This window comes from Botryllus schlosseri, chromosome 5, assembly GCF_051294905.1.
Source record: "Botryllus schlosseri isolate E-star chromosome 5, Bs_hap1, whole genome shotgun sequence".
NCBI lineage: Eukaryota > Metazoa > Chordata > Ascidiacea > Stolidobranchia > Styelidae > Botryllus > Botryllus schlosseri.
In genome coordinates, this window is record NC_137240.1 from 22,845,230 (window position 1) to 22,864,166 (window position 18,937).

Here is an 18,937-nt window from a genome sequence, read left to right on the forward strand (position 1 = left end):
ATTTTGACATTTTTTTGTTATTTTTGCACGCTGTTAACGAAAGGTTGCCGACCCCTGGTTTAGTGATACCGTTGCGTCTCCTCCTGAGCTGCAAAGTGTTTGAAATCAGGCTGATATGACGTATAAGCACTAAGCAGTGCGGAGCAGTTCCTTCAAGTGCTGATGAGGATCAAGGAAGATTTTAGCTCGGTAATCTCGACGACATTTTCCTGGTCAAACTCTGCCTCTGCGCAGTTATTGCTAGCCTTTACAGTACAAATGGACGAGCCGTATTCCCCATTGTTAGCCCGGAAATGATTGTGACCCGTGCTGGCGTAACTAATTATCATTGTTGAACACAATGATTTATCATTGATTGATGGCCAGACATCCATTGTCGCGGGCGAAACGTTTATGTGAACTCGATTCGACAGTTCAATTGCAAATGTCTAACCCCATAGTGCCACCATCCCGTAAATTATACAAGTCTAGCGTGAACCATACGGAAAGAAACAAAATGAAAACAATACACATATTGGTAATAAGCGATGCATCAATTTATAATCAGATTAAACCTCTCTAGCAAAATGGCCGAACGCGTGTGCATTGCGCATTGTTCATTCATTAAAGAGCCGCAATCAAAGGCTGAAACAGCCGCAGTTTGCTCACCCCTGTGATATACAATATAAGCCACGGGTGTCAAACTCAATTTGGGTCGGTGGTCGGATTCAATTATTTTGATCGTCTGCGGTCCGGATCAGTCAAACGATACAAAATGTTACTTTCAAATTCATATCTTTGGTTCTCAGTGGAATACTCTATTATCAAGTCTACGGATTACGGAAGCTATATTCTAGCAACAGCTTTATTAATACTAATAATATTTATTCACTATGTAATTTACAATTAAATAGTATATTCATATTGAAATGAACCCGAATATTTTCGGCTGACACTCGTCAGGGGTAATCGTCAGCAACTAGTAGAGAATTGGAAAGAACATTGTATATCAACAATCGTATCACAAAATTGACGTCACCAGCATGAAATTTCGAATGAGAGAGCGTTCAATGTACTATTTTTAGGTGGTACACGAACTCCTTTTGTTGACCGAGTTTTGGTTGGTGTATTTTGATAAAAGTTGATTCCAAGGCACACAAATGGAATTGTGAACGGCCTCGTCCTACGATTCGAAATCGGTCGTCTCGATAATTATTCGCACAAATCGGATTATCCAACAGATGTTTGCCGATGACAGAATTAATGGCCTTTGATCGATCAGCATCAATCTTAAGTGGATGAGTTAAGGGTGAGCTTTTCACATCGCGTGACGCACGTGTTCTGATAAATCTTGGGACATGTTGGTTTATGCGGTCCTGCAGACGTCTTGACGTTCTTCCCACGTAGCCACAATCACAGTGGCACCTATATTCGTACACTACATTACTTTGTTGGAGTGCAGGAAGCACGTCTTTGCGTGTTGAAGGGAGCAGTTGTGTTGTTGTAAAAATCACATTGGTTTTGACTGTGTCGTAACATTTACCGACAGCATATTCGGGTTCATTTCAATATGAATATACTATTTAATTGTATATTGAAGTTCTGTACCTCCAAGAAGCTCTTCAAATATGTAATTTACATGCACCGGTTTTGCATTTTTATTTTCGCCTTCGTGAATAACTAGTTTTTGGTCTACTTCTGAACTGAGTGTTTCACAGACTTGTTATTAATGGTGACTAGACTGAAAACAGAGCGTTGCAGTCCTCGCACGGTTATAATGTGGCATATGAACATGTTAAATATTTGCTGACTTCATGAATGAATACAAGCATTTTTTCATTTACTGAGCAATGAGCATTGCAACGCGGGACGTATGTTTGACACCCCTGATAATAGGCCTATATATGAACTAACACAAATAAAATGTGAAAATACTGAACTAACAGCGGAGTAGTAGGGTTTGGTCAAATTGGTGCGCACCAATCTCCGCTCCTGACGCTATTTACGTTCGTCGCTCACCACTAGATTATCGCGATGCGTATTTAGCACTATGCATTGATAATAACTTGCTTCCGAGAAATAAATAACATTCATTATACGTTATATAATACTTTCCTCAGAAAATATAATTCAGATTATACATAAATTTCGAAAACTATGATGTCTATGCAAGACAATATTCGCCAGATATTATTGTATGTGTATTTAGGACTTTATATTTTCGCGATTAATATGAGCTCTCAGATAACACTCATCAACGTTAAACTATGCTTACGAGAAATAAATAACATTCAATATACGGTAGATGATTAAATTCCGAAACTTGATAATAACTTGCTTTCTGGATATAAATAACATTCAGATTATACCTGAATTTCGAAAACTATGATGTCTATGCAAGACTATATTCGTCAGATATTCTGTTATTATGTGTATTTAGGACTTCGTATCTTCGCGGATAATATGAGCTCTCAGATAACACTCATCAACGTTGAAGAAGGCGCGGTTTTATGATGATATATCATAGTGATTGGGCAGCAACATCATCACTAATTAATTAATATAAAATGCGATTTCGACTTATTATCAGATCGCAGTATAACTGAATAGCACTTCATTCTGCCTGCATAGTTTTTGCATGTCAAGTATAAGGGTTATTAAATCAGTACTAAAATACCAACGGACTAGCCGCAGGCGCGCGATTCTCGGCGCTGTAATTATTATTATTATTATGTATAAAAACATTTAGTGGTGCTTTTCGCATCGAAGGCTTTTTGCACCACGGCGATTTAGACATTTTGATCAAAATGATAGCATGAAATGTCACGAAAATACAAGATGAGTACGTAGCTAAATGCGACGCTTTGACTCTCGTATGAAGTCCAGTAGATCGGCAGTAATGTTGCTGTCCGTTAAAAGGTTATATAGCTGGAAAGGTACGTTCTTTGTCTGCGCGATATGTTGTAGCTTTCTTCTTATCTCAGTAATTAAACAAACACTTTCGCTGCAGGTACGCGATCTCCAACGTTATAACGATAGGGACAAATTAGTCGCATGAAAGCGAGTCTAATGAATATAACGACAGACAACAAGTTAGGTGAAAAGTAAAAGTAATCGAAAAATTCACGAAGTTCCGATACACTATATTTAAAAAATTATTAATCCACATGACTCGAGATGTCGTTAAGTAAATCATTTTTAGGTATTAATCATTACGTCGCTTCCGTAAACCAACAAAATACAACTGAGGTCCTATTCCATTATTCCATGCAACACTATGTTGGCGACCGGCCAGATTTGAACACTCTAATTTTTCGGAATTAAACTTATCGCCCACCACGGACACTCAATGAAGAGCACCCGCAGAGCACCAACATAAGATGCTTTACAATTCTTGACATATAATAAACCGAGCATATAATAAGCTGACCAAAACTTATACTTTAGTGTTCCGAAAGGTACAAGTACTTTACCTTTACACGACGTTTTTGTAAAATGAATACTAATTTTAATGAAAAATATAAAAGTAAAAAAGCGCGAATCAAAAATTTGTAAAGTAGATAGAAAACTACTTATTCATGACATAATAATAATTCTACTTGTACACTTTTTCACATTTTATAACTCACATAATTACTTTTCGCTGTATTTAAAGTCTGTCAAATACCAGTATATGTTACGCTGAGCTCATATTCGTACTGTTTGATTATCTTGACTAACGATATTCATTCGACAACCTCGTCAGTGATAGATTTGATACTCGGAACAGCGTTATATGACACAATAGCGATAAGAAGTTACGACAGTTTAAAATTAGCTACCTTGCGACACCAAATTTCGTTAGTTCTCCGCCTTCAAATATCGTGTTATACAAATATTATGTATACGGAACAAGTATAAATCTGACTATGTTGTTGCTGTTTACAAGAATACCTCCCTCAGTAACCAATTTCGCGTTGACTATGCAATTTTGTAAGGTAGATAGAAAACTACTTTTAAACTGTTACACTTATACTGTGAGTACCGTTACACTGAATATAGCAGAGTAGATAGAAGAACTACTTTATCCAATCTACTAAAGTCTTACACTATATATTTTGTAGAGTAGATATAAAACTACCTTTTATAATGTATAATAAATACTAATTTTAATAAAAAGTCGAACACTTTTACATCGAATTTGTAAAGTAGACGGAAAACTACTTGTTCATGACATAATAATAATTCTACTTGTACACTTTTGCACATTTTATAACTCACATAATTACTTTTCGCTATATTGAAAGTCTGTCAAATACCAGTATATGTTACGCTGAGCTCATATTCGTTCTGTTTGTTCATCTTGACTAACGATATTCATTGAACAACCTCGTCAGTGATAACTTTGGTGCTTGGAACAGTGTTATATGACATAATAGCGATAAGAAGTTACGACAGTTTAAAATTAGCTACCTTGCGACACCAAACTTCGTTAGTTCTCCACCGTCAAATATCGTGTTATACAAATATTATGTATACGGAACAAGTATAAATTTGACTATGTTGTTGCTATTTAAAAAAATACCTCCCTCAGTAACCAATTTCGCGTAGGCTATGCATACAAATGAGGAAAGTTACATCAACGTGTGGTAACTTGTTGTATTATGTAGCTTGTAATTCGCACAAGTAAGTCCAACAAATTATTTGCATGAACGCCAGTCCAATGGACATAACGACAGACACAAATCAGTCGGATGCACACCATTTCGAAAGACTTTTACATCATGGAGTTTTTGGTATTCACAGTGTATTTCGACTACTTGGTCAATTACACCAGGCCGATATACTTCATTATGATTCCGTATCTGCCAACTTGTAGCACTGCCCACATGTAGGCTTTTTAAGACACCGCATACGCAGATCGGATGGCGAGGAGGAGCCTAGATAAACCTCCAACGCTTAGGAAACATTTCTGGAGTCAACATCGGTCGGATTCGAACCCGCAACCCATTGGTGTTGTGGCCGTGAATATTGCTGATGTTGGACCTTTTGGTCTTCGTGAACGCGTAGATATTTATAAAGTTAGAATGCATCATACCTTCGTAATTTCTCCAGTTTGATTTCCAGGAAGAAGATAATATAATCGGACACTGTATTCGAGGTCGTAATCCTTTAGACGACTAAAAGAAGGTCGCAAATATATTTGGGTATCCCCACAGTTGTTGGATAATGTCGTAATTGGCGGCGAAAGTGATATTTCTGCGAAAAAAAGAAATAAATTCCTTATGCAATATTCTTGAGTTTCTTGCTTTCAAGCTATAAGCAATTCCATTGTCAAAGTAGCTGAATAATCAGTTTATTCGACGCCACTCAATGACCTCCCAGTGGTAATTTATAGATTTTGATATTGCCGATGTAATTCGAAAAGTGGAACCTCCGTCCGTGTTGTTTTTGTTAGTCCCATACCTAAGTAATTCCATCCTGACGCAATAACCTGGAAGGCCGGCCTAAGCCAGCCTAATCTCATGTCCTGCGAACGAGATGTCATTGGCCATTGGTGATTAATTAAGTAGAAAGTTGTATTTTTGGTCAAACGTTCGTACAGCCTAGAGCAGTGCTCTTCAACCTTTTTCGACGTGGTACACCCTTATAACGTTTGCTCAAAACTTGTACACCCCTGTTCATTAGGAGTCCTCAAAAATGACGTTTTTCCTCAAATCGTACTGGCTACTTGATAAAATTGTTAGGTTACCTAACTTAAGCCTACACACCAAATTTGGTTCAATTCCAACCAGCAGCCGCATGGCTACGGAAGAAGAAAGTTTCTATTTATAATATAAAAATAAATAACGAAAAAGGTGAAATTTTTCTGTTCACCCCATGAAAGTATTAGATTGTCTATAAAAATGATGTTCAACCCAGTAGAAGCGGAGTTATTCCCGTCAAAAAATTTGGATTTGAATAAAATAGTATTTGGTCACAGAGTCTATTCGCAGCCAGTTAGGCCGCCCGCCACGCAAATTGGAATTTATTTCGTGTCAGCCCCAAAACAGCATGACATTACGAACGATAATCAACCTAAATGTAACAGTATTGGGGAGAGAGTAGGTAAAGCTACTGCTGCAGAAGCGGTAATTCAGTTCAGCGATGTTAGCAGACGGACCAGCCTACTGCGTATCAGGCCTGCCCCACACCACACACAGTCGATAGTAGCACATGGGCTGCAAGAGATGTCAGTAACCTCAGATCGTATGCCGCTATACACAGTCTATTGTCGCTAATTTGCATCACTAATAACCAAATACTAAATTACAAATGTATGGCGAAATATTGGACATAAAATCGGCATTTTAAAACAAAAGGGTTTCGATTTCAACATGGAAGCTGTTTCGACCCTGGCTGGCTACGTCACTTTAACATTTATGTGCATTGCGGTATTTATTAACGTCGGGTAGGAAGTACCGATTAGAGAAGTCTGAGCTATCGCGGCGGTTTCCTCAAAAACCACTAAAAGACAAATGACTAGCTGAACACTTGTTTGTTAACTACATACTTTCCAACACCAAACGGAACCATTGGTCTATTGCCGACGGCTAAATGAATAGGAGAAATATTTGCTTATGACATCACAATCAAGCGTTGCACAGTATTACACTTGAGATAACATCGTACCATATTGCTCATTAACCTGTGCGTCAACCTGTACTGACCCATAAACCTGTCTTTGTGATAGCTAGCCATCGGCTCATTGTAATTCGTATCTGGTACACCCCTGTACACCCCATCCGAGTGGTACACCCTTTGCAAATTCTGGTACACCCTAGGGTGTACGACAACCCCGGTTGAAGAGCACTGGCCTAGAGCAGTGCTCTTGAACCGGGTTTATAGTACATCCAGGCTCTAGGGCAGTGGTTGTCAACCTTTTTGTCTTCGTGGACCCATTTTGGACCGTCACGGACTCCCGCGGATCCCCTCAAGTTTTCGTTCAAAATTAGCTCAATTATCGTGCAACCGTTATCTGTCTTGTGCAAATATTAATTGTGGGCTAGTGATAAACAGCCACAAAATGACTTTTTGAAAATAACTCCATGTAGAAATTGAGCATACTTTTATTATTTCGAAGCGAATTTTGCAGCTGTATTTATTATCTTGAAAATTCGCATCTTCGATTTGATATGAACCAGTGCAGAAAATCCTTTTCCACAAAAATAGGTGGTGGTGAATGTAATATTAACGCGAAACGCTTCCGACGACAGCTTTCGGTATGAATTTTTAATGAACGTATCACGTCCTGCCTAGTCATTTCTATAGCATCTCATCTTGAAGTTATTTAGTTACTATATCACAGGAGCAAATGGATTACGTGGTGAGGTTTCATTTCCTTCATCGGAACAGATTAGGAAAAATATGCAGGAATTTATATTTTAAACGACTGTTTGTTCACTATTTTGCTGAGACTGTCAACTCCAATTCCCAAATGTTTTGCAAACATTTCGAATTCACCCTGTTTGAAGTTGCTGTCTTCAACATTTCATTTTTCCACAAACCCCAACAAAACATCTCTTAACAGCAATATTTTTGCTAAGGCTGGCTATTGGCAATTTGAAAATTAAAATGAGTTTGCACAGTCGGATATTTCATCTCAGACGATCATTGTAATGATGAGAGTCATACAGTTTTCGTAATTATGAACCGAAACTGCCTCATGCTTTCAAGGTTAGGTTATCAATCCTTTTGCAAATTTAGCTGGTTCGCGAACCCCCTGAAAATGCTTCGCGGACCCCCGGTTGAGAAACACTGATAGGGTGTACCACATTGATGGTATGTACAGATGTGTACAAGATACCGCATCACGATATCTACGATATTCACGGCCTTATCTGGCAGGAAACGGTTGAATGAGCTAACAAGCTTGTTTTGTGGCGTCTCACATGATATCCGCCTTGACGAATTCGTCATTATTCGGTAATAGGTCTACCAAGAAAGCCATCACCGATGAACTGGTTGACAAGTTATTATATCTCGACAAGCAGACATGCCACTCCTGGGTTTTCCACCCTGATCTTGCTTTTTCGAGCATCTCCTGGGTTTCTTGGTTTTTGTCCTTGAAATCTTTTTTTTTCAACATCATGTTTGTCAGGTGAATTTTACACTCGAAAACTAATTTTTAGATTAGTAAGATCATGATGTCGTAAAATGCACGAAATTCAGTTCGCCATTTTCGATGGATTTAGCTGTTATTGTAACGGAAGAGTCTTTAGAGACTGTTTCACTACTAAAATAAGAGGCCTCGGTGTGATGGAGCTTCATTGAATACTAACTCTCAGGTTGCAGAGAGTCATGTTCATAAGGAAACTTATTGGAACAGCTGTTCTACATTTAAAATTTTAAAAAGACTTGAATACTAATATAGTATCACCCCAATAAATTATTCGTGTATCAATAAATAACATGTAACTGTATAGTATGCACCTGGGTAGACCTGGTGTTGATCTGACTAATATATCATATTATCATCTCAGCGTATTTACTTCCAACAGGAGAGAAAAAGTTGTACACCCCAAGCAAAATAGTCAGAGGGGTTGGTTATCAGCCCGTCAGAATATGCCCTGAATTTCATGATTTCGCAGTTTATTTTTCGACTAAGCATGCCTGTCACATTATCCCAGACGAAAGTGATTGTCTGAGGATAAATCAATCGAAAGCTATTTTCAATCTGGCCAGGTTACCCGCAGAGATGGAGAATGGCGTTTTTACGAACATTTGCAGCGCCATGATATAATACACTATTCAGTATATTGACGCCGCGCACCGATTGTTCCATAGCAATGCGTCGGGAAGAAAACAACATTTTTGTGGGATTCGCTGTGTTAACGGAGCAAAATGTATAGTATCAACTGTTGGAATTTCAACATCAAGAGCTAAAACTTACTTCTGTTACTGTATGACTGTAATTAATGACCGTTTGTTTCCAGTTTTACAATGTATCTCTTGGAAATTCGAGTGAAATATAGTATCTGGTTTTTTTTGGGTATATTTAGCGTCCGCATCTCGATTTTTCCGACATATCCCACTGGCATCCCTGTCGACAAGAGAGAGTAGTGAATCTTTCGATTTTCGTAACTCGCTTTAGGTGTCGCAGTTCCCCTGGTTAGTGACCCAAAATATAGCCACTGCTTTATACCTTAAAGTCTTACACATCCGTTTTTCCGATAAGGATTACTGCGGATTCGGTGTATTATCTGCACTATAGGGTGTACAAGGTTCAAGAAAAATTTAAAAGGGTGTACCATTACGAAAAAGGTCGAAGAGATTGTTTTTGATGATAATCGGGTGGCGGGTGTATGAATATGCCTTGACCATTGAAGGGCAATGACTATTCTCTTTATAAAGCAGGGTTCATTAAAGTTTTATGGTCTATTACACTGGTCGACATAATTTTTGTTTTTCGGCCTAAATGATGACTACTAAGTCAATTTTCGTACGCTGATTACGAATATGAAGTCGCTTTTGTTCCTATCACGTCTAGATTTTTGCATAATCTGGGATTTAAAACTTTGCATTTTAGTGCCAAAAACAAGCTGTTCTGTGACGTATTCCTTCATGCTGGGTCATAGCTAAAACCATTGTGACGTTATCAGATGTGGTCAAAGTACTTACCATAGGTACTCAAGTAGAAGTAGATGTAACGGCGTCAATTTCTACTCAGGTAGAAGTAAAAGTAACTTTTTTAAGTAGTAAAATAGTATGTATTCTAGGCCTAGATTTTGTTAACAGTATCAATTTATTATTATTTTCTTCATTTCAAAACATCACAAGACTGTAATACAATGAAAAGATAGGAAGACTTGGAGTAGTCTTTGAAATCAGACACCCACCTGGGCCTAGGCGATGTAAAGAAGAGGAATTCAAAACGCACTGAATGACAAATGAAGTGACATTGAGGCTTTGAAAATTTGAAATAAAATCTTGAACATTTGGTGTGCCAATGGTTTGAAGAGAGCCACATGGACATGGAAAAGATTGCTACTTTTGCTCATGTGTTTTCTTGGATTCAATGTCAAAAATCAGCATAAAAATCAATGTCCAATTTGACTTGCGCAATACGACCGATTCCTCATGGGCCAGATGTCACAATTCCATTGCCTTCAAAAGTTTTACCAACAGTTAAAGAAGATTCTCTCGGTGAAGAGTATTTGTCTGAAGAATGTTCTCAGCATTATGAGTGTGATGGTGATCAGCAGCTAAAAAAGTTGAATCAAGCTGAACTAAGTAACTTTGTCATAAATTTGAAATCGCTTAATTAATCTGTTCTTATTTTTAGCTCCAGATTAAAAGCAAAACATGTACTTGGAACTGATACCACTGTTGCTTGGTATATGCACGTGATAGTGAATACATAATCGCTGCTTTTCCTCCAAACCTTCTTTAGTCTATTGCGTCGATGTTCACGGTGTCACAGAGATCTTGGGAAGTATGAATTGCGCACATTTATGTATGCACCAAGCCTAAAAGTTGTTTTGTCGCACAATACAAATTAATATGCTTCTTACCTGTAGCTGCTACAGCTGGGATCAAGGGGTCTTACGAGAATATGAAACTTTTGATTTAAGATTTGGAATATAGTACTTGAAATACTCAAAACGTGTAAAATTTCCGTTGATTTTGAACTCATGAATATGCTACTGGTTCAGCTGTCTATAACTGCAAGGTATCCTTGTTTTATGTCTGAATGGGACAGCAGAATTCATTGAATTATTCGTAAGTGGCCGATGAGGGAGCATCCTACAGCAGGCTTTAAAACATTTCACAGCCTGCTCTTATCGACAGATCTGATGTTGTATTTACACCATTATATAATAAACTGGATCTCATGAAAAAGTTTTTAAAGGCTCTAATGAAAGAGATTACATGTTCTAAATACATTCACGAAAGGTTTCCTAACGTGAGTTAATACAGTAGAGGGTGTATTTGTAGGACCTCAAATCAAAACACTCACCAAAACCCCATAGTTCTTATTAGGAAGGCGGATTTGGAAAAAAATACATGACTCTCTTTCATTTAAGTTGCATCTAAATTTCTTGGAAATACTAGGGATCCTGATTATTTGGAGGGTTTAGTTTGAGATGGTAACACCTCAAATCCAATAAAGTAAGTTGAGAGCTTCGTAGGATGTGTTTCGTATCATATACGGACCTAAACGGGAATAAGAGCCCTTTAATACAGTCGTTTCTGGGTAAAAATTTTATTCGATTTTTGCGAAAAATTGTGACGTGATGAGTGAATTCTGACGGCATATGCGGAATCAGCATCGTCAAATTAGGTAAACTCAATCGTTCTAAAAAAAAAGTTGAAAAATGTCGACCTGTGTTATAGGTGGGATCAATTATTCCCTAAGTTGTTCGAAACTTTTCAACAGCTGCGATCCCAAGGTTCAACGATACTCGATCACAAAGCAAATTTTATTGCAATGACGATTAAGAATTTACCTCACTGTTTTTCTCATCAGCAAGTCCGTAATATTTGCGTGTGAGTGTGATGATCGGGTGGAAGGTAATGAATCTGCATTGTCCATTGAAGGACTGCGACCATTCTGTTTACAAAACCGGCTTCACTACTAGTTGTAAGCCTATTATAGGTGAGATCAAATATTTCCAGTTGCTCCAAACTTTTCAACAGCTGACTTCCCATGGTTCAATGATACCCGATCACAAAGCAAATTTTATTGCAACAGCAATTAGGAAATCAACTCACTGTCTGCACGACCGAGTCCGTAGTAATCGTGCGTTTCATGGGCGATTTCACTTCCATTGATACTGGCTGCAATTGTGAACTTCCATACCTTTCTGTGGCAGTAGCCATCATCAAACTCGACGCCAGTATCGAAAGTTTCGTTAAAAGATGGCGGATGAGGGCAACGGTCGACACTAAACACGAAGCAAGGAGTCACTACAGAGCTGCTATTGAAACCATAACATAAGTCGAAGTTTGTCAATTTGGACGGTTATAGGAAATAATTCACGATAAAATTGTTTTGCCATACCTAGAATGTGTTCCAAGTCTATTTGGTCACGTCCAGGAAACTATCTAACATCATTTTAACATGTCTATTCAATTCAGATACACATAGATAGGCAATGACAGGGTATATAGTGTTGAGCTCAAGCATAGGCCTACTTCACTATAGAATTTTATTTGTGCTGACGCACAAAAATAAGGGTTACCATACGTCCTCCTTTAGGAGGATGTGTCCTCCTTTTTCAGGTTAATGAAAATGTCCTCCAAAGACGCCTAAATGTCCTCCTTTTTGAGATTTTGTCCTCTTTTTTGATAATTCTGGTTAAATATGGTGCAAAAATCCACTGAGAAACATTTATTCAGCACTGAAGTAACGCTCCGGCGGCTATTTCGGGAGCTGAGCCGGACAGTTTACCTTTTTTTTTGTCAACCAACGGAGTATGTGAGAGAAAAACTGTATTTCGGGAGCCGAGCCGGAAAGCTGCCGTTTTTAGTCAACCAACGGAGTATGTGAAAGAAAAACTGTACTTCGGGATTTGAGCCGGAAGGTTGACCTTTATTTTACGTCAACTAACCACAAAGTCGGGAAAAATTTACCATCCGTTTTTTCCGAATCTTACTCCACAATTCTAAGCCTGAAAATTTTGAAAAAGTGTCCCCCTTTCCCGATTCCAAAATATGGTAACCCTAAAAAAATATAATTTCGACAAACAAATATTAACATTTTGTCAATCAAAATATTATTATCGATCGCTCACTGTTATAAAAAAAGTCATAAAGTTATTTGGCTTTGTGTTGAAAACAATTAGAGAATTTATTACTCTGATTCCTTGATCAAGATTAGATTTACCTTGGATATTTATAATATATATCTTGATTTACAGTAAAACTGTAAACTTTTGAGAACCTAGTAATAAGTCAAATCGTTATTTTGACACAATACACGAAGAGGTTAGATTACATAATCGCGGTAAATGAAGAACTGGCAGAGTGAAGAATGGAAGTTACAGAAGTTACAGAAGTTTTGCTGTGATTTTTGGCTCAGTTACAATAACCCTAGCCGTGTGTCCAAGATCTTGTGTAGAATAAGCCTATGCGCAGTTCCTAATAACGTGATCTTTTGGACCATTATCCAATCGAATGTATGCCTTAATTTTTCGGATATGATGCGTTTGCCTCCGATCCCATCAGCACTGAAGACCACCATCAGATTGAAAATATTGCATCGCATTCCATTTGAAGATCTGCGTTTACGATCATTTCCGCTTATTAGATTGGATCTTTGATCAAATACGAAGGCACGGTCAATGAAGAAGCATTACTTTCTCTTCTTTTTTAGAATTTGAGAATGATATTTGACCGGTTACTCTTTATTTCGAGATCCGTTATGATTGGAATGCGGCCAGCTTTTTAATCGGTCGCTCTCTGTCACTGGTATTGGTCTGTAGTCATACCACAGGTCCGTTGAAGTGGTGATGTTGAATTGTTTGCATATTTCGTGGCTAGTCGGGGTTGTATTTCCATGTGTATTTGGTGGCTTTAAATGCACCGCACTCGAACATGAGATGTGCTGCAGTTTCGTTTAGATTTTACTAATGCCCCATTCACAGTCGGTGTTTTTCCTCATACATTTTGCGCAAATATCTAGTCGGAAGTGGCTGATCCTGAGCCGTGACATTGATTTCTTTCCCCTCCGATTTCATACCCGACCAGTATAGATACGACCATGAGAGTTTGTCATGGAGCTGCAAAGTTAACCTCTAGGATTCGAGCGACCGTGGACACTATTTTAAATAATATACAACAATAACAACGAAGGTATACTGTGACGTAAAAGCTAGACTATCAACCTACCCTCACATTACAGGGAGACGCACGCCATTAATATAAATTACAAACAGCATTGAATTTGACGCTTTACGGAGTTTCAACGCCGGAAAAGGAAATGCTGATATCGCATGACGCGTAGTCTCTGCATTCAGAAACTCCCGCATTTCTGTTGCCAAATTGAAATTTCACCGAATTCTCCATTTCATTTATGGAAGTAAGGCATCCGATCACCATATACACGACTGGTCAGTGGTCATACATGCGGCGTAGTTATATTTAGTATGGATGGATAGCTATAACTGCATAGTTCATGCATGCATGTATCGCTTGCTATTATATATCGACGGAAAATCGTGTTCTTGTCGTTCATGTACAAATACGAAACCCCACAGTTCGAACATTTGTCACGAGTCCTCGGGCGACTTTACGGAAATGGTCCGAGATGTCTTGCATTCGAATAAATACCTTCTCAAGACAAACAATAGTTCATTTTTGCAAGAAAGAAAACTTATCTGTATGGGAAATCCGAGATTTGTTGATTTAAATGGGGCAAGACAGGCCGTCTAATATTTCCTTCTCGACCGATTTTATTCTCCTAAATCTGTGGTTCTTAACCTTTTATAGACTAATCTGAGGACCCTTACGCTAATCTGTCAGCCCGCTGGGAACCCCAAATTTTTGCTTAGCCCCAAAACAAAAATGTACCACAATTATCATTACCTTGACATCTAATACATCATTATATAATATAGATTAGTGGTGCACAAAATGAACTGTACGTCAACGATGTGTTAAAAGAAAGAAACATTAAAATATGATTTTCATAGAAAACGAAAACACAATAATGACAATGTATTGCAAATCATAGAGACTTCTGCTATTCCCTTTAAGATAACAGTTTGAAATGCGTGGATTCGCCTGAGCAAGATGAAAGGTGGATTGCATGGAGCCATAGTTACAAAGAAGTTTGTCTAAGGTAAACTTGCTAAAATATCGTGGACATATCCCAATAACAGAATGAATTACGCTTTCAGACAAACAAGCTTACAAAATATTTTAGTTACAGGAAGCCGCGAGTTATCGCATTTATTGCAGATAAGGCAATGTACATCGAATTTCTCTATAATCCCTACAGCCCTTACGGATACTCAGTATACAAAACGTACTGAAAGTATGAAAATGAACTCTTACTTAGCAGTAACTGTGAAGAAAACCTTTTCGGTTGCGTTGTACTCCGGACTGCACGAGAAATCCCAATTTAAAAAGTAGCGAAAATCAATATTTGATAGCAAAATACCACGAATCTGGCAATGGCTACTGCCTGTCAAAAAAACGTAAGATCTGTATCACGCAAACTGATTGGCTAATATATGTTCTCCTATGAATCGATTCAATACGTTACCGAACTTCGGTCTTTGGAATTTACATATAGTATGCATATGCAAATCAAGGTGCATATAACTATTGCCATCACACTACGGATGGTGTGAATGTAAGGTTCACGTTCGCGTTTTGTGCGTGAACGTCAGAAATTTAGAGGTTCACATTCATAAACGAACCTTGGTAGGTTCTGCAATGTGAACCTTTTTCATATATTACAATTTTCCACATCATTATAACATCTTTGGTTAAAATTCTTAGAATTTCAACTACGGGCCACTCTGTGCATGGCGCTGGCAGCATAAACAGTCAACACTAAACGAGCATGCACCTGGCAATCTCAAAAATTTTACTTGCTATGTTACAAAAGTTTGCTCGAAATATCCAGTTTTCCGTTTGTTAATGTTTAGGGACTCTGCTCTGATCTTGATTCGCAATCATACATCAATAGCGAAATATGCTACATGTAGGTATGATGCTTATTCAACCAATCAGTGAAATTCACATAAAGAATACATCGGTGTCTAATGTAAAAAATCTAGACGGCGTACGGGGTCCATCTTGATTTGATGTGTTTATCGTCTCATAAAAACCAAATCCGTGTGATTGGGGTGTTGGCTACTCCTGTATAACTTGTTATTAGGATAATATCGGTAAGAGCGAGATATGGTATTCATTTTCGCCTGCACCATCGAGATGCTTTGGCGACGGAGATGCGATATGGCGTCTACAGTAAGGTCATCTAGTCTGCACCACAGTTTTTTCTCCTTCATACCATCCGTGATTGCTGAGCGCCAGCAGAATAGCCACAGATACCTGTTTTCGAATCTGTGGTTTGACCCGGCCGGGGATCGAACCAACGACCTACCGACGGAGAAGGCGGACGCATCACCATAACACTATCTCGCTCGGTAGCAAGTATAGAGACCAGTTTTACACTCTACTCAATATCAATGTAGCAATACTCAGACGCCGAATACATTGTCCGGTCTGGCCTGGACCGTTAAGGCGTAGGCCTAAGCTTATATTCCGGTAAAATTCCTCGTCGAAATTCTTGGCAAAGCGACGGAAGATATTGATTTTATGGTATTATTATGTCATTTGATTGCTCCATAGTTGATACATTTCGCGACGGTTAAAAAATCGGTATGTGCTTCAGCATTGCTGCATAATGTGGCCTAAATTATCGCTAAGTATTGTGTAGTTACTGTACATTAATATATCAATTCACTGAAATGTAGAGTTGGAATTAGCAATACGACGTCACGTGACGTCATGCGGTTCACGTTCGCGTTCACACAGAACCTTTCAAAAAGGTTCGCGTTCTCACGAACCTGAACCTTTCAGAGGTTCACACCATCCCTACATCACACTATACTAATGAGATGGTAGGCTGCAGTACGCATGATCTTCCCCGTCAATTGCTTAGCGATTTTAAGTTACTGCGTTAATATGACCGTCTTCATTGATATTGAAATATCAGTGTGGCAATATACGATATGAAATTTTAATTAATTTCTGAAAATACATCATCACGAACAGCCTCAGATTAGGAAACATATATTGTATCAGCAACTTCGTTGTATTCATTATGATTGCATTATAAGGATGCATTGATTTAAAAAATAAAATTGTGAATAGCGTTTGAATTCGAAAGAAAATTCGCGGAAAATATAAATTGAAATGAGGCATGTGGAAGGCTCAGGACCTCAGATTGGAAATTTGTCATCCATACATCATTCTACATATGCATATCATTACGTTCTGAGATTTCGATACATACAATTCAGTGTAAAACAATATTATACTGATTTAGAGTGTTACTATAAATCGGGTATTCGACGCAAATGTTTCGCACGTCACTTTCGGGATCACTGGCTTGCATATATCCTAATCTGTGAACACCTAAATTAAAGATACTGAGCTCGAACGATTCCTACATCTGTGAGATATCTTATCCATATTCACTGTAGTAGTCAAACCATTCTCACCACTGCTACTCCGGATATTGCAAATTCCCAATACTGATAGCGACGCGATGATGAAATAGTACATTCTTGTGAATCCCCGCTCTATCTTTTCAACCTCAATATCTGACGATCCTGTGTATACTACATTATCATTATGTCATCACTATATGATTATATGATCGGAAGATATATGATGACGATGCATTCCATGTTACTTTCGTACGGAACAGTGGATGAAAATATAATTTCCGATCAACGATCGTGATGAACCCGCCAGCTTGTCCAGTACCAACGATTGACTGCGCGTATGATTTGAGAACTAGCATAGAATGATTCTCACCACTCAATTCGAATGAACAGACTCAATATACTTAATTAGGACTCATCGAGTGATAATTGCAAGTAGGCCTATTGGATTTAAGTATGTGGCGACTAGATTTTTCGAGACCTGTTTGCGTGCCGTTATCTCCTCATTTCGAACTAAAGTCTATGTCCAATGTCATTACTTAATATTGTTGTATAAAGAGGATACGCACTATTGTCATGAAATGTTTCTTTGAAATGTAAGTATCTCTGCGCACATTATGCACACTGTGGAACAGCCACTAGTTGTCAGGTGACGTCTTGCAAAAGCTACTCCCTGCAATGTGGTATCAGATCAGTATGGATCGCTTATAGACAAGGTCCATTTGGGATTGCATTAACTTCCCTGATTTCGTGTACGCAATGAAAATTTCAAAGCGTTATACATTGTATAAATGATGTCTCCTAACCGCGGCATTATAATGATGGTATTCCGATACTTGGCTCGAACTGATTTATATTACTCTAACTATGAATCAGTTCCGTTGAGTATAATCGATTGATCGTCATTACCTGCTCGGATGAGTAATCATACGTGTGTCAAATTTATCACATATGGTAATCGCCATTGAAATTCAAACTCGTTAAAAGACATATTTTGCATGCCAACCGAATAAAAAATAATTTCAGTAATATCAAAATAAAAATAAGTCAAACAATACATGTCTGGTAAGCATATAAGAGCCCAAAGACTGTGTGATGTGGGAATCGTAGGAATGAAATTAAATCATATGGTCTTTACTCACCAGCGTAAACGCGATAAAAGCCTCACATCAATTCACGCACCAACTTCGACGTAGCGTACGTTATTGCAAACCACAAACGAAATGATATGGGTAAGCCAGCAGATCAAGTTTGACTACGGATTAATGTCCCTGGAAACAAGGTAGAAAAACATGAACGAACGTACAGTCGTACATTCATACATCCAGCTAATCATTATATTTGCCGACGACTACGGGAATACTACTACTGCAAAGCTGTACTAGCTATAGATTAACTGGTCCTCGCAAGTATATCAGATTCAGGATTAATAACTTCCTCTAAAAAGTAAACGTTTATATCCTTTTCATGCTGTGCGGCTACCGACCATAAGAAAAACGCTGCGCAAAGCTTGCTATGGGTGTGAGTCAAACAATCACAGATGAGATTGTTTAACAGTTCTCAGAACTTATGGTCAGACCTGGGTAGCAGTAGATATTACATGCGATCAAAACAGTTTCAACGTAATTATTACTTCGAATAAACACAATATATGAAGTTATAGAATCTCAAATCAACATTCACACCTGTCGCAAAGTGAATGTATTATTGCAGTGGTCGGTAACCTACGGCTGGCGAGCCATATATGGCTCTTTTGGGCATAAGATATGGCTCTCTGCGAAATTTTCATTTTTGTGTTTAATTTATCAATATTG

At 38.2% G+C, this 18,937-nt stretch overlaps 1 protein-coding gene across 3 annotated transcripts in view; it reads right to left on the reverse strand.

Moving 5' to 3' along the window:
- LOC145439439 (uncharacterized) overlaps positions 1 to 18,423 on the reverse strand; it is a 36,519-nt gene extending 18,096 nt beyond the window's left edge. Inside the window, exons 1-5 of one of the 3 annotated variants that reach the window (XM_080316923.1) lie at positions 18,266 to 18,423; positions 17,178 to 17,288; positions 14,998 to 15,127; positions 11,713 to 11,885; positions 5,057 to 5,217 (exon numbers count right to left, since the gene is read on the reverse strand). In XM_080316923.1, coding sequence (XP_080173049.1) covers positions 5,057 to 5,217; positions 11,713 to 11,885; positions 14,998 to 15,127; positions 17,178 to 17,241 — 528 coding nt within the window. In that variant the 5' untranslated portion in view covers positions 17,242 to 17,288; positions 18,266 to 18,423. Of the gene's footprint in view, positions 1 to 5,056; positions 5,218 to 11,712; positions 11,886 to 14,997; positions 15,128 to 17,177; positions 17,298 to 18,265 lie in introns of all 3 variants that reach the window. The other 2 variants (XM_080316924.1, XM_080316925.1) reach the window with 2 other exon arrangements.
- Between the last annotated feature and the right edge of the window lie 514 nt (positions 18,424 to 18,937).